Source organism: Doryrhamphus excisus, linkage group LG19, assembly GCF_037039965.1.
Source record: "Doryrhamphus excisus strain RoL-2023G ecotype Guam linkage group LG19, RoL_Dexc_Guam_v1.1, whole genome shotgun sequence".
NCBI lineage: Eukaryota > Metazoa > Chordata > Actinopteri > Syngnathiformes > Syngnathidae > Doryrhamphus > Doryrhamphus excisus.
The window spans coordinates 12,703,205-12,720,226 of NC_136375.1; the positions used below are offsets into that span (position 1 = coordinate 12,703,205).

Here is a 17,022-nt window from a genome sequence, read left to right on the forward strand (position 1 = left end):
TTTTTATTTTACTTTTAACAAGAAGGCATTTTAAGTATTTACCTGAGCGTTAAAAACTACTTGAACTTAATATAAGACAGTTACTACAGTTCTACTAAACGCTCTAAAACGCTCTATTTCAGTACAGTAAATAAAACAGTCTGTAGCAGCTCCGTCACGTGACTAGCCTGCTGGCTGTGAGCTGAAGCCCCGCCCCCTCGACCCATGAAAACACAAGACCGCCTGACCATTACAACTTCCGGTTTCTTTGACAACACACCAGCGTGATTCCCGCGTCCGGCTACATTACTTTATTTACTTTGTCGTCATCGCTATGGGAAAACATGTCGCCTTTCGTCTTTTCACAAAGGCTCTACTCGCCTGCTTTGTGGTCCTGCTGTTTGGTGCCACCCGACTGAAGGCGGCCCCCCCTGGAAGAAGTGGCGACCTGGGGGCCACAGGTGAGACAACGTTCGAGGTGTTTTTTCTGTAAATGAACGCTTTGAAGGGTTCGGATTCCACACGTACCAAGACAGATTAACGCTTCACAAATGACGTCCCCGGACGCATTTAAGCAGGACAAGTCTGCGGAATTGCTCCCAGACATGTAGCACCGAACAAAGTCTTGACATGTTGCTGTAACGTTGCTAGTTTAATGGGAATCGTCCAAATATTTTCAATTGATAGGAGATTAAAAACAAGACCTATCGTAGCACAATATAAGTAAAACCCACACCAATCAGAGTTCACAATCACAATGCCGGAAATCAAAATACAAAGCAATAAATAAACAAAATAATACATTTATACAAGTTCATTTTTTGCGGCCATTTTGTCCTTCCATTTTAATTTAAAGTGTTGTTTTGCTTTTAATATTTCAGTTGTCAGTTTTGCTGTAGCTGAAAGCTAAAAGTGTAGTGTTTTAGGAGGTTTTAATAGCAGGCTTCTGAGGCAAAATATAAAAAGTTATTAAAAAGTTATTATAAAGCACTTATTTAAAATTTTGGCCATCATTGACAATCGCTATTTGAGACATGAGCACTCATCTTTCTCTTGTCTGTGTGTTCTAAAGATATAAAAACTGATTTAAGAAGGCGACTAATTAATGCATGTAATGGGACACGCATTTTCTCTTTAAAACCATACAATAATGTGGCTAGTAATAAACTACACCCACTGCAAAGAGTCAATAAATCGAGTAAAGCAAGTCTGTCATGACACATTTCCGTTTTTGCATTTCTGTAAATGTTTAGTGTTTTTTTCTCCCGGGCAGGAAGGTTCTGGCACATTACAGACCTGCATCTGGACCCCACCTACCACCTGGCACCAGACCCCACCAAGGTGTGCTTCTCCTCCAAAGGAGCGGCGGCTGCTGGTGCTGGCCCATTCGGCGACTTCCTGTGTGACTCGCCATACAGCCTCATCCAGTCTGCATTCCTGCACATGGACCGCCTCGTACACCCTGATGACTTTATTATTTGGACTGGGTATGAATAGCAACCAAGATTCCAAAGTGCTGATAGAAAAATGTGAACTTGGAAGTAACATTCCTGTAGTAATGGCTGCAGGTATGGGGAAATTCCATGTAGATGACAGTTGCCATGTTGGGAGTTGTTTTTATGCACTTTGAAGCCTTCCTTTTGAGAAACATTTCATACTTAGGCCCAGCTGAGGCTTGTTCTGAATCTGTAAAGTGTGTTTAGGCAACATTAGCATTAGTAACGAGTGTGTGGTGTTTCCTCTTGCAGAGACAGTCCGCCTCACGTTCCTGTCGGGGAACTCTCCACAGACATGGTCATCCAGGTGATGAGCAACATTACTCAAACCCTCCTCCAGCACTTCCCAAATGTCACCGTCTATCCAGCCGTGGGAAACCATGACTACTGGCCACAGGTACAAATCCAATCAATAATGTGTTGGAGATTTGAAATTTTTTTGGACAAAATGTGTATGTGTGGTGTCAGGATCAGATGCCGACCACCACAAATGATATCTACAAGGCTGCGGCCCACATGTGGAAGCCCTGGCTGCAGACGGATGCCCTGGAAACGCTGCGGCAAGGTCAACAATGCCATCACACACACTCTGAGAGCTTAGCATGTAGCGATTGTTCTTCTGTTGTAGCTCCCTATAACTGTGCTTGTCTTCCACAGGTGGCTTCTACTCCCAGCTGGCCTATCCTGGCTTGCGAGTGGTCAGCGTCAACACCATCCTTTACTACAGTCCTGATAAAGTCACCGCCAACATGAGCGACCCGGCAGGACAGTTTGAGTGGTTGGAGGCCACTCTGAAGAGAGCTGAACAGAGCATGGAGAAGGTCAAACATCACTTGTTTATAATAGTCATTAATAGTCCCAAACATCTTTATCTGTCTTTGTGACTGGGATCATCCTGCAGGTCTTCATCATCGCTCACGTTCCAGTTGGCTTCCTGCCCTTGGCCAGGAACACCACCGCCGTCAGAAAAGCTCAAAATGAGAGGCTGATTGACATTTTCAGGGCGTACAGTCATGTGATTGCCGGACATTTCTATGGCCACACCCACCGAGACAGCATCATGGTGCTCCTGGACAAGAAAGGTACAAAAAAAGATACACCCACAGGCCACTTGCAAACAAAACTAATTTTACAAACAATAATAATGTAAAGTATTCATGTAATGTCTTTATTATCATCATACAGGCAGATATGATACAGCTATTCACTCCTAACCACTCCTCTCCAGCTAGATTTGGGGTGTGCACTCTTTCAGAGTATGTACAGTGTATGGGAGGGTCTGATGGGGGGAGCCACCCAATTGGTAGGAGGAACACTGTTCTGTATGAAAAATGGCTTAATTAGATAGGTCACAAATTAAAAAAAAAGTAGGTGACCTAACATTGAACCTTGATGCACACCGAATTAGGTTGGTGCTTCTAAAAGACAGACAAGTGTTTATGTTGGTCCATGCTGGTATGTTTTGTTGTTTTGTAGGTAAGCCGGTGAATTCTCTCTTTGTGGCTCCGGCTGTGACGCCCATCAAAGACGTTTTGGCGTTGTTCTCCAACAATCCGGCAGTGCGCTTGTATTTGTACGACACCGACGACTTTGGGATTTTGGTAAGAAGCAAAAATCATAATCGTGAGCATAACCGTAGCAGATGCAAAATTGTTTTTAATTCATTGTGTGTGTGTGTGTGTGTGTCACGGTTTAGGACAGGGCTGCAGACTGAAAGTCCAAAGGATTGCAGGGGGCCATGTTTGTTTAAATTGTTTAAACAGGCAGTAAGCAAACCATGTAGATGTGCAAAGAAGTTCGATATATATTATAGTATGAGAAATGCATGTCAGCTTTATGTTATTGGTGACAAGCATAAGTACGCTCGAGGTGCTCAATGAAGCATTGAAACCCGACATCACTCATTGATCATCACTGTTTATTCATCAGACCGATATCAATATAAGACAGGGGCACCCCTATTCTTTACATTACGCCTTTTTGCTGGTGTCGTGGGCCAGTAAAAAAAAAAGGCATGTGCTCCAAATGGCCATTTAGGACCTGAAAGCACTCAAAATACGAATAAAATATTGTTTGTTGTATTGAAAATGTTTCCAGAGGGAAAGTGTCTTGACAATCAGTGTGAGTTGAAACTAAAAGCAAAGGCGTCCCCCATCTGAAAAGAAGATGAAGAAAGAGTCCTGACTTGATGAATGATGAATGTTGCTGCCAATCGGCAGACAAAAAGTCCGTGTGTCACGAAAGAAGCCCTGAAAAGACGTCTTGTTTGTGTCCCCCGTGAAGGACATCTGGCAGTACTATCTCAATCTGACTGAAGCCAACCTCAGGCAAAGAGCCGACTGGAGGCTGGAGTACACCATGACGGACGCTTTCGGCATGAAGGACCTGCGACCCGCCAGTCTGCTCAAGCTGGGTCTGAGCATGTGGCTTCCGCCCACCTCCACCTTTGACACCTACTACACTCATTTCATTGTGGGCTATGACAGCCAGCTGCTGTGCAGGGCCGAGTGTAAGGTCATCCAGCTGTGCTCCATACTCTACCTGGACCAGGCCTCTTACTCCGCATGCGTGACACAACATCACCAGCTGCTCGTCAGCAACCCTGCTTCTAATGAGTCACTTTGAAATTTTACACTTGAATTACACAGCTGCTTCTTTAGCGGCATGCTCAGGATGCTCAACACAACAATGCTAACCAAAAAAAACAACACTTTAATGCACTAAAAATTAAAAGGAAGCTTATCCTCATGGTTTTAATATTACTGACATATTTCTTGAGCTTATGAACTAAAGGACACAAATGAATATGCTGCTTCCCTGGAGGATATTTGAATTGTTTCTACTCGAGTTGACATTAGAAGTACTGTACAATTAAACAATGTATGCACTTGAATTTTGCACAAACAGGTTGCCTGGCAGCTTTAGCAAACCTGCAACTGCTGCCAACAAACAAACACACACACACACACACACACACTTGATTGGAGCCAGATAGATGCAGACGCATACTGATCCACTCAGGAAAGGGTACTGCCCCTGAGTGGGCAGGACTCAAAAATAGCATAACATTGTAGGCACCAATACGATCTTTAACTTCTTCCAATAATGCATGATTCCGAACAGAGCAGTTCATTGGCCGATGGCTGCCGAGCCACCAGAGGGAGATCATGAGAAAGTAGAATTTCTGTCGTACATTATTTTGCTATGTGACAATACTATTTTGTCTCGATTAAATGATGAAAAAATGAATAATAGGAGACTGTATTTTGATTTTGCCTTTCATGGAAGCTATTTCAGATTCCATAAAAGTGAAGTTAATTAATGTTCCTACGACTTTGACTTTTATTAGGCCCTGTATGCCCAGACGGTTTATATACTGTAAGTATATGATAGCATTTGCCCCCCACTCCTTACACCCGACCCCTCATGAGCATCTTTGGAAATTACATCAGAGCAAACTGATTGGATGTTCTGTAAGTGCTTTGATTTTCCGTTTATGCTTTCATGTGCAGCATCTTTCATATATTGACTTGGAAGTCATTGATGCTAACACGGGATTGCTAACAGGAAATTAAAAGTTTGTCTGCAGGAGGAAAGAGAGCAGCGACTGACCTTACTTGCCCCAACCCCCCCCCCCTCCATTCCCTCCCACCCTCCATCTTATTCTCGTTTGAATGGGGTGAAAGCGACTCTCCTTTCTCAGCCTCCCCTCTGAACATTCCATGGCTTTTGTGCTTGTGCCCCCGCCCCCCCTTTTAAAATCCACTTATGTAACCACACAAAAAAAAGCAGACTTAAGCGGAACTTGATGTCCAAAAGCAGAGAAAAGTGTCAGGAGGAGAAAAAAGGAGTTTAGATGAATGATGAATGTCTTTGCAGAGGAACCCCAACCCACCCACCCATCCCTTGCCACTTTGCTCTCTCGGGACGTAACCACGGCGATGGCCCACAGACCGGCCAGCCAGGCCACAGTTGCCGGGGTGTTGGTTGCCACGGTAACAGCAGCGGAGCTCTTTCAGTCTTTTGTCTCGCTGGTTAAGAAGTTTGAACACAAAGACGGCAAACATCTCTTACATCAACATTTAAATGTGTTTTTTTTATATCAACGTGAACGTGATGTTTTTAAAAAATTGTTGCAGGTGCAAAGTGATAGCGACACCTACTGGCCTGGCATGCATACTAGATTGACAAAAACTCCTTTTGACCCGAGGTAACCTCCCCTAACCGCCCCTCTTTTTGCGTTGATGCTCCGGTGAGCCCGAAGTCAATAGTGCCGTTTAACTGTCAACACCTTGCACTTCAGTTCTCACCATGTGCTAATGCTAACCCCTGGACTTGACTTTCAGGTGGGATGGTCATGTGACTGATGTCAGCACAATGTGTGGAGGAAGGACAGAGCCCATGGAATGATGTCAGAAAGTAGGATCATTTTTCTTCATTTTCTACTACGCGGTGGAATATTCCAAACCGGATATTAAACTTTAGTCTCATAGTCACATGATGATTACAAACTGTGCATCTTGTTAAAAAGTCTGTTAAGTGAAGAAAAAAATCTGGCCTTAACTTCATTTGTTGCCTTGAAAGTCAACAGACAGACGTCTCCTGTGGTTGGACGTTTGTTGGTGTTGTGTGCGTGATCAAATATTTCAAGCAGGACCACATAAAGCTCTTTTTATTTGAGAATCCCGTGAGATATTGCCGCCCCCCCCCCCCCCCTCCCTGCCAAGTCTCACACACAGTCCATAATGGAGGGGATGAGGGGGGGTCTCTTTTTTTTGTCTCATGCTTCATTCGTCGTTTGTCAGCCGCCATGAATGGACTCCTTTATTACTACTGTGTGTGTGTGTGTGTGTGTGTGTGTAGTCTGGGATTGAGGTTGGACTTAAGCCTCTTGTCGCTACTCTGCATGGGACCACCATAGGCCACCCCCCCCCTCAGCCAATCAACTTCCACATTACTTCACAGCCACACATCATCAAACATGCAACAAATGAAAATACATGTACAGTGTGTATTTGATGTGTATTTGATTCTTCTTTATTAGTGCACAACTACTTCATCACGCTAGTACGCTATGTATTTATTTAAGTATTTATACGCACCGCGAAGGAGAAAACAGAGGTGATTCTTCGGGGAGCATAAAACTAGAAAGATGGCGGGTAATTGTAGTTGACTGCTGTGGAATGTGTGCGTGTGTGTGTGTGTCTGAGTGGACATATTGCAAAGACCAGCAGCCACCCTCCAAGGGGGGGTCAGAGGTTAAGATTACTGTTAATCCCACTTCTTCTCTCAATATGGCCAGCCTCCTCTTTCTTCTTCTCTTATCATACCCCCCACCCCCTTCCTGTCCTGTCTGCACAATTTGTGGGGGTCATTGGGTTTCCCCCAGTTGAGGGTGCAAGCTATGGGGGGGAAATCAACCTCTTTATTTCCACCTGATTACCACCTTGACCTTCACCTTTTTACCATAGATTTACGAATGTTTGCGTCCTTATGTTGGACGTCTAAACATGCCACTTTGTTTTTTTTTGTGTTTTTGTTTTGAGAGTAAGCTGTGTGTATGCTGCCCCCTGCTGCTCATCTTGTAGTACTACCTCGTACATTTCAAATACATTTAATCAATATTTGTATTGGGTCAGACACTTTCTGTACAACATTTGTTTATGAGCTTCACTCGTGTGATTTTATTTAGACATTTAAGCGGAATTAATTAAATAAAATGACGGTACCGTCTGTGGGTGCAGGGATAAACAGTGACCACTAGATGGCGTTACCATCCTTCAAACAAGCGTCCACTGATGGTGTGTTCAAGATAAATGGGAAGTGTGATATTCCTAAGAGCATTGAAACGTCCGAATGAGGAATGATAATTCGCCATCACAAGTTTGACGAAACGTGACAAATAGAAGACATTTATTAATCAACAATCCATGCAGTCAGGTGGTCGAAAAGCACTTTGTTGTTGTTCTTTGTTAATGCGTTGCACTTCCCGCAGCAGCCAATGACAGCTCGGGGCCATTCCACTCTCCTCAACCACCCCACCCCACCCCACCCCACTTCCCGTGTGTGTGTGTGTGTGTGTTTAAGGTGGACACAATGCAAATGAATCCATCATAGTGCAGCTGTCCTATCCCAAGCCCCGCCCCCATCATAATACATTGGTATGGTTTATTTGTGTTACACATGCTTAATAAGTTATGTCACACAAATCAACATGCAATATCTTGTAGGATGGGATAACTTAACATAAGGATCCAATAATAAAATGAATACAACTATTAATAATAAATAATTTTAAATAAGACAAATATGACCATATTTCACAAGTAAATGAATTAATGGGCATTTTAATGGAATAATAATATGTATATATTTTATTGTCTTTTCATATAACATGAGGTAAAAGCAGTAAAAAAAAAAGAAAGTCCCGTGGCGAGGCCTCAAGTGTATAATCCCTCCATTCCCCTCCATCACCATCATCATCATCATCCATCCTTTCATGCTGCCTTCACTCTTCCTCTCTTTGTCCGCGCAGGCTGGTACCTCTCCCTCCTCCTCAGCATCCTTTGTCCCTCCCCCTTCCTGCTCCATCCCTCCATGCCCCCCGGCCTTAAAAAACACATATCTACCAGCTCCTCAGTCCCTCCCCCAGCATCCCCCGCCCTGCTCCTCCCAGCTTGTTGTCACTCACTTTCTGAGCCAACAGACAGTGGCAGCAGCAGACGCTAATCCCGAGCACAGCACAGCGCACCCAACCCAACCTAAACACAAACGGAGGACGGACGGAAGACAGGAGCCAGGGGCACACCTGTGCGGTTGGACGGGAAGCAAAAACTTGCAGGCAGGATGATTTAAAGGCGTTTGGAGGGAGGGGCTACAGGCAGGAGGGAGGTGGACTACTGACAACAGCAGCAGCGGCTCGGCGGATGAAGACGCTGATGAAGACGAGGGTGATGTAGCAGGTGTTGCCGCATCGCTGGGCCTCCTCCGCGGGAGAAGGTGATGCTGTGGGCGCCATCGTGCACACGCACACAGAGGGAGGAAGCGGTTGCGGCATGGCGGGAAGCATCATCGTCCTCCTCGGGTGGCGTCAGTGAAGTAGTTGTGGATCATATGCCGCTGATGCATCCTCAGCACCTCGGGGGGGATTAGCTGCAGGCCTCCGGCTGGTTCTGATCCGGTTCCGTTTGGACTTTGCTGCGCTTGCCGACATGACTCACCTGCAGGCGGGCTTGTCCGCCGCCACCCTGGAGAAAGCCAAGGCGGAGCTCAAAGAGAACTCTGACACTCTCCACCAGGACATCCAGGAGGTCCGGGACATGATCATCACCCGGCCGGACATCGGCTTCCTCAGGACAGACGACGCCTTCATCCTCAGGTTCCTGCGAGCCAGGAAGTTCAACCACTTTGAGGCGTTTAGGCTGCTGGCCCAGTATTTTGAGTACCGCCAGCAGAACCTGGACATGTTCAAGAACCTGAAGGCCACAGATCACGGCATCAAACAGGCCCTCAAGGACGGCTTCCCCGGTGTGCTCTCCAACCTGGACCGACACGGCAGGAAAATACTGGTTCTGTTTGCGGCCAACTGGGACCAGAGCAGGTAACACATTCACACACCCACTCATGACCTCATGAGACCTCTTTCCACTTGTTAAGGGTACCACATATCTTAGTTGTATCCCAACACTTTTTGGGGTCCTTCTTTTTGGAGTACTGTACCACTTTTTGGTACCCTACAGTTTTGGCACTCCACTCCTCTGTTACTCTGACACTTTTGTTCTAGTTTTTGATGTTCAGTGCATGAGTTTTTGGTACCCCTACACTCAGGATGTACCATTTTGTGGTGCACCATTATGTTTGGGTATTACTTGGTAACCCCCCCCCCCCCCATATGTATATGGTACCATTTCCTGTATAAAAGTGGGGTACCTGGTACCGCACTTATTTTTGGTAACCTACAGTTTAGGTAGCATGTTCGCTACCACTTTATGGCACCCTAATATTGTGGTACCATAACACTTAACATCGTGGTATCTTTTTAGCACCATACCTTTGGGCTATTGTGTACGGGGCCAATTTTGGTGCCCTCCAGTAGATGTAGTACCACCAATTTTGGGACTCTAATGTTGCAGTAAAATACACTAAACTACCTTTTGGGAGGCCTCAACTGGGGAACCAATCATTATCTTTGTGGTACTATGTACTATATAAGTTTGTGTGTGATCTTGCGCCAGGTACACCTTTGTGGACATCCTGAGGTCCATCCTTCTGTCCCTGGAGGCCATGATAGAAGACGCCGAGCTGCAGGTGAACGGCTTCATCCTCATCATCGACTGGAGCAACTTCACCTTCAAGCAGGCGTCCAAGCTGACCCCCAGCATGCTTCGACTCGCCATCGAGGGGCTGCAGGTAAGACCACCGGGAAGAGTCACTTCCTGGGTCGCATGTAGACCACGTGTCTTGGGACGTGTAGCGTGTTTCCACTGATGCTTTATGTGTGTTCTAACCGGTAACAGTGACACCTCACCTCACCTGCTGTCCCCCCATCCAGACTTCCTTATCACCTTTATTCCATTCCCTGCTCGCCTTAGACGCACACACACGTGCTTCCGCGAGCACAAAGATAAGATTATTATTATTCTAGCCTCCGGGGAGGCGCAGCAGGTGAACAGTGTGCGGGATTCAACCCAATCCAGTCATAATCCTGCAGGATTACAGTGTTGTTAAGAGATTAAAAATGACTGTGAAACCTCTCTGGATTGTTCTCTTCAAGTCATTTGGTGAAAAAATAGTTAGTGTACTTAGTTACTGAGTGCGTGAATGTTGACAGTGTCCCAAATCCATTATTGTCGTTGTACACTTAATATTTAGCAATATTTGTCCTCATCTTCTTCTGGCATTTTTAATTGGGAATTGCAACATCCTCCTTCTCTATACCGGGGTTTCTCAACTGGTGCTTTGGGGCCCAAAAGTGGGTCACAGACTATTCTTGGGTGGGTCGCAGGTCAAAAATATATGTTTTGGAAAATTTGTATTTAATAAAAAAAATTAAAATTAAAATAAAATAATACAAGATAAAAAAATTTATGAAACTGTAAATAAATAAATGATAAAAAATAGCTTTGATGGTCAGAAAATTACATTAAAATATTAATGTATAAATATAAAATGAAATAAATGAAACATAAAGTATTTGTATTTCAAAATATACAAAATTTAATCAAACTGTAACATTAAATAATAATAAAAACATATCTCAGATGATGAGAAAATGACACTAAAACATTAATATATAATAATATTATGAAATACAAAGTATTTGTATTTCAAAATAACACATTTTCAATATATTTGTATTTCAAAAATAAAAAACTTATACATTACAAAATGATATCAAATATTTTGTCTGAATTTTCAAATATTTTTATGTTAAATTTTTTTAAATTTCAAAGTGTCTTTATTTCAAAGTTACAAAAATTATTTCAGACTGTATTTTTAGGTGTATTTTTATGTTCCATTTAAAAAATGTTGAAAATGCATGTGTTATTAAGGATATTTTAACAATTGAAATATTTTTATCTGTATAACTATGGGAATTGTGGGTCCCATGATGAGACCAGTTGAGAACCTCTGCACTGTACTACTCAGTGGGGAGGGTCCATCCCTTTGCATTTCTGTATTTTTCAGTGTGAGCGCACTCGTGCAGTGAAAAGACCGCGAGTAAGTCCACAAGTGTGCCAAGTGGAACACAGCCATTTGTGCGTGAAGATGCTAATGTTCTAACAATAAGAACGTGTTTAGACGTCCTACTTCTTCTTCTTCTTTGTTTGTTTGCTCTCTGGTTCACTTCTCCCCTCCCCCCATTTTTTTTTTACATCAACCCCACGTTTCCCTCCATCATTGTTCTCCAGAGAAGATGCTGATGTCTTCCTGGATGTTCTAACCTGACTTCATGTAAATGAAGGATGCCCTGGAATATTTCCATTTTTTCATCATCATCATCTTGCATGATGCAATGTGCTTTGTTGTACCCCCCCCGCGTCCCCACCCTCCCATTCTTATACCTCCCCCTCTCCACCCGCCACATCCCACCCTCCTCCCGTTTCCACAGCAACCGGCCCGACTGCCTGGCTGTCTGCTCTGGTCTTTCCTCCAGATGGGCTGGGCTTTGTTGTGTGTGTGTATGTGTGTGTGTGTGTGTGTGTGTGTGATGTTTTATGCATCGCTTGACTCGTCTTTCATTTATGAGCTTTGGATGATGTTGTAACATTTAACCAGCCTGCGTGTGGATAAACGCCAAAAAGCAGTCAGCCATGAAAGCATGAACGTGTTGTTCATTTAGAATCATTTGTGACAAACGTTATTTAAGTTAAAATTGTAGAATCGTCAGACTCTGGGTCACAGCGTGACACACAGGCGAGCTGGAGACTTGGACAGCCCAGTAAAGACAAAGGATGCTATGGCAGGTGAAAAACCCCACCGGGACTAACTGAGCAGACATAGTAGGTGGAACACCAAGTGTATGGACTAATAGGAACGCTTTCTAACCATTGATCTTTTCCGTTGGGGCTCTTTCGGAGCTTTATGAACACAGGTGGGTTTAAACCCTGACAAGACGGTGACGCAGGAAAGACTGACAGACCAGGACACATTGACACAAGTTGATGGTGGACCAGGATAGACTGACCTAAAAAGGCAGACGGGTCGTTGACCAGGACCGACCAATGAAACACAAGTGGGTGAAAAGGATAGACTGATTAAACAGTTGACTGAAGTGGTGGGTCAGACTGATCCCAGATTGACGAGACCCAAAAATCAGGTGGGCTGTTGAGTAGTATAGACTGACGAGACACTGCTATGTGAAGCACTAGGTTTTTTTTAAAGATCCATCTCTTACTGACAAGACCCCCAAAGACAGACTGCTGGTGCATGAAAACAGGGATAGACCGGTGAGACACAAGTGCGTGAAGGAGGTTTTTGAGATGGACCTCAGACTGATGAAACCCAAAAAGACATGTGGGTCATCCACCAGTTCAGACTGATGAGTCACATGTGGAACTGAAGACTGGTGTTTTTTCTGTATCGAAATACGGGTCGGTGTCGTGCTTCTGTCACTTGTCATCTGTCCAAAGATGAACTAACGTGTCCTCCAGTCAAGTCAAGACAAGAAGAAGAGTGCTTTTCCTTCTTAGGGAGTTAAAGTGCAGCCCGGAGGACAAATGTTTGTTTACTTCGTCAAAAAGCTTTAATGTGCCGAACTAGGACACACTCCATTGTGTCTTTACAAGCAACGACCGACAAATAACGAGCGTGTGTACTCTGGCCTTTCCAAAACACTCCATCGTTGTTTTTGTGTTGAACGGGGACAGACTTCACTGTCACCTTCAATTCCCATCAAACTTTGAGGTCACCTGCAGCCAACGTCCAAAAATAGACACGTCCACATTGAGTGAAGATTGTTGACGCTTGTTTGTTTTGTTTGATGACTTGAAGACGGCTTCGTTTTCCAAACATTGATGTGTTTGCATGTCTTCTTGGCAAACACAGGGGAGCGTCTTCCTTGGGGACACATTGGACCTGTTCAACCAGTCCCCTTGTTTGCTTCCATATTTCCCAGTGTGTCAGCCGTCCGGCTGATTTTGTATTTGTTTTCGAGAAGCTGGGTTCTTGTCTCCCTTTAACTTCTCTGAGTTCTGAAGGTTCTGGTTTGTTGTGTCCCTCCCAGAAAATCATTTAGCATAGAAGTCTGAAAATAGACGAGAGCATATCCTGCTCATGATTTGATTAGGTCTGTGAGGACTAATCTGATCCATCAGCAGAGGAAGTCCATGTTTAATGTGGCATTGACTCTGCATTTTGTTGATGTCCGTCCAGGAATGTAAAACCAGTATTAGAGGCCGCATCAGATGTCCATCCATGTCTTCTTTTGTGCTTTGACAGGACAGTTTTCCTGCCAGGTTCGGAGGGATCCACTTTGTGAACCAACCGTGGTACATCCACGCTCTCTACACCGTCATCAGGCCCTTCCTCAAGGACAAAACCAGGAAGAGGGTAAGACCGTGTTATCTTCACGAGATCCTTTCCAAAGGACGTCGTCCTCATGAATGTTACCGTCTTCAGATCTTTATGCACGGCAACAACCTGAACAGCCTCCATCAGCTGATCCACCCTGAGATCCTACCATCCGAACTGGGAGGCATGATGCCGCCCTACGACATGGGCACGTGGGCGCGCACGCTGCTGGAGCACGCTTATGACGAGGAGACAGAGTACTGTCCCGAGTCCTACACACTGTCGGTACAAGACCTGGAGAGAGACCTGGAGAAGGACCTGTCTCCGAAAACCATGAAGAGGTGAGTCGGCAGACATCTTTTCCACAGACAAACTGTCAAACATTGATTGGATTATTTCGACCTAAAGTGCAAAGAACCTGATGACCACTTGAGGCGACCTGATGCTAACGTGCTAATGCGACTCAGTCCAGCCGGGGCTTGGACCTACGTCCACACAACCCCGCTAAATAAGCGTTAAGTTGAGTAGCGCTAGGCAATGAGCTAAGAGGCCAAGCTATCAACTCATCCAGCGCAGCTCTTAAGGCATCAGGGAGTGAGGTTGACCAACGTACCATCACACAACCACACTCACACGTTGTGTCCTTGCAGGTCCCAGTCGGTGGTGGAGCCTGGCGTACTAAAACGACCAGACAAGGTCAAGTGTGACGAGGACAACATGCAGCCGCTGCTCTCGCTGGACTAAAAAAGCAGCTGGAAGACTTCCAGAGTCCTCAACAGGACACAGAGAGAGCCACCGTCCTCTCAAGGACGTCTCCAGGCGCTCCTCAACGTCCCCCACGGAGCTTCTAAAGATGGACTTCCATGTTTCCTTGTCAAGTGCCAAATCTCGGGAAAATTCTGATGATTGTCTGGAAATACTTCTGTCCTCAGGAAGGACAAGCTCCCGGAACAACAAGACAGATTTTAAGGGACTTTCACAAGCTCGGCTCAGGATCAGCAGAAAGGACGTTTCTCCTCCTGGAGACAAGAGATGGAATAACGAGCAAACGTCCCTTTACAGGACATCACTGGTATTTTCATTTCCTTCTTTTCATTACCACCAGGAAGTTGTAATCTGCCGTAGGTTATTAACAAGTACAGTCGCCCCTCGTTTATAGCGGTTAATTAGTTCCAAACCCGACTCTAATATAGGATCCAAAGTTAATACATGGAATATTTTCATAGTTAAAGCATAGAAAACTTGTTTGGGACTTTCTAAATACGGATTTTAACATTATTAGAGCCCTGTAGACATGATATAACTAGTCAGCATTGCACTCCCATTATTCATTGTTTACACCGATTTGCAACACCAGGGGCTCTAGACGGCCGCTAGCTAGCAAGCTAAACAGTTAGCCTCTAATTTTTTTCTTCTAAACTTAAGAAAGGTGGAGAAGGAGGCCAAACGTACCACTTCCACGAGGAATTGGTATTGACTAATAATACAGCAGGCTCTACCATGAAACAGCCATCATTCATTCATGAGACGTTTTCCGAAAAAACATGATACAGCGAGTTAGCGCTAATCAAACTGCCGTGTTGTGAGAGACGACTGTATCCATGACTGAATAAAACCTAAAAGTGTGTTGTTAATGTTTGGATAAGGAATGCGTTCAGACATTTACATTTGAATTCAAGAGAAGCACTAAAACCAAAACTAGCTCCCCGTTTGCTGGTGGGGTAAAAGTATTCGCTACTAAACACAGCTAACGTATGCTAGCTAAAGCAGAAAACATCATGTCAACATTCTACTGTCATGCTAATATGTTTCAACTTAGCTTACTTGTTTCACACATTTAAAAATATTTCTTTAACAACCACACATTGGTCATTGGTATTTTACACTCAGTGGACAGTAATGACGTTACTAAATGTGTTAGCATCAGCTGCTAGCATAGCGCTCCTCTAGCCTAGCTTAGCCTCACAGCAGACTGAATAAAAAAAGTGACTTTTTGTAGGTGTGACAAGGTTGGTATTTATTGCAGGACGAGACTTTAAAGGGAAACCTTTAAATTTAAAGTCTAAATTGGCTGAAAATGTATTAACGATTAGCTTCTTTCATGTTGTGATGACGTGTCACTCAGTGTTAGCGATCGGTTTAGAAACGTGTTTCCCCCACGATCGCGAAATAGGATTTGATATTTATTTATTGATTAGCTCAGGGGTGTTCAAAGTGTGGCCTGGGGGCAAAATTGGGATAAATAAAGCAAATAAGGGCAAAATATAAAGAGAAGAAGTTGTGATGTTTATACTAATAATAAAACAATTTTCAGTATTGGACACCCCTGGATGAGCTTGTTTTCTGGTGTTTTAATGCGCTGGTAGCACTTGATGCCGCTTGACATCACGTCCAAAGTTGTGACCGGTGAATGTTGAAACCATCGCAGCTCAAACCAGACTTTGGTCACATGGATGTAACAGCAAATGTATTTATTATTATTATCATACTTTTATTGCTAAACATCACCTTTTCGGTTACTGAAGATGCTTCCAGTTGCTAGGATACAACGTTTACATTCAATAGACGTCGCTTTAAAAAAATAAAAAACGTGCTGCCATGTGAAAGACTCCCATTAAAGTACGTCAGAAGGAAATGCTAACTTGTTTTACTGTTGATTGAAATTGTGGTTACCGGGGGCCAAATTGTGTCATGTGACTCGCCGTCGCCTCTTAAGGTGGGCTTTGGTATTGCAGGCAAGGACAGCCGGACAGGGTGACACACCTCATATGTAAAGAAACACAGCAGGTGAAGATGTTTACTTTTATGACAAATACACTTTACCATACTGAATGTTATTTTATGTATTTTACTTTCCTTGGATTATGTGTTGTTTTTGCTCCTTGGTGTAAAAACAGAGACGCTAGTTTGTTGCTGCAAAACGAGATCAAATGATTTTGTGAGAAATTGAGCTGTAAATACAGAATGTTATTATTTATTTTTATTTTTTTTATGTCTTCCAGAGGGAATAAACACTTAAAAGTCACACAGAGGTGATTGTTTGTAGACACAAACCTCACATAATGTATCATACATGACTAAATGTACTGATTGTCCACATTGTTCTTATTAAAATGAATGATGTTTGTACGTCTACTTGACCTCCACGTGTCTAAATAAAGATTCTAAAATACACATAGACAACACTAACAAATAAGACATTAAATATAATTATAATATTTTGAAAAATATTTTTATTCTGTCAACAGTGAAAAACAAGCCATTAATTAAAAATGATTAATAAAAATAAATAAATAAAAGTACATTTTAAATATAATATTTTTGTAGTTTAATGTGTTGCTAAATGAGAAATTAAATCCCATATATTTTAAAATAATTATATTTTTATAGGCCGAGTGGTTAGCGCGCAGACCACACAGCTCGGAGACCCGAGTTCAATTCCACTCTGTATATTGGAGTATATACTCCATCTCTGTGTGGAGTTTGGCATTTAACATAGTGAGCCGGATTTTTTTTTTAAACTGAATTCTTTAAA

The 17,022-nt window shown here is 43.6% G+C and overlaps 2 protein-coding genes across 4 annotated transcripts; both read left to right on the forward strand.

The window, feature by feature from the left end:
- The first annotated feature begins 234 nt into the window (after window positions 1-234).
- On the forward strand, window positions 235-4,642 carry smpdl3a (sphingomyelin phosphodiesterase acid like 3A). The gene is made up of 8 exons (XM_058057077.2): window positions 235-440; window positions 1,253-1,466; window positions 1,728-1,872; window positions 1,944-2,040; window positions 2,133-2,296; window positions 2,377-2,557; window positions 2,952-3,076; window positions 3,759-4,642. Exons 1-8 carry the CDS (start codon window positions 314-316, stop codon window positions 4,098-4,100), a joined length of 1,395 nt encoding a protein of 464 aa, XP_057913060.2. The 5' UTR covers window positions 235-313; the 3' UTR covers window positions 4,101-4,642.
- On the forward strand, window positions 4,643-16,627 carry clvs2 (clavesin 2). 3 transcript variants are annotated; one of them, XM_078798871.1, is made up of 8 exons: window positions 4,643-5,470; window positions 5,615-5,685; window positions 5,822-5,894; window positions 8,011-9,075; window positions 9,710-9,884; window positions 13,416-13,526; window positions 13,596-13,828; window positions 14,138-16,627. In XM_078798871.1, the coding sequence occupies exons 4-8, from the start codon at window positions 8,687-8,689 to the stop codon at window positions 14,229-14,231; spliced, it is 1,002 nt and encodes a 333-aa protein (XP_078654997.1). In that variant the 5' UTR covers window positions 4,643-5,470; window positions 5,615-5,685; window positions 5,822-5,894; window positions 8,011-8,686; the 3' UTR covers window positions 14,232-16,627. The 3 variants fall into 3 exon arrangements, with proteins under 3 accessions (XP_078654997.1, XP_078654995.1, XP_078654996.1); XM_078798869.1 differs by having other exon boundaries at window positions 4,643-5,685; XM_078798870.1 differs by having other exon boundaries at window positions 4,643-5,894.
- Window positions 16,628-17,022: the final 395 nt, after the last annotated feature.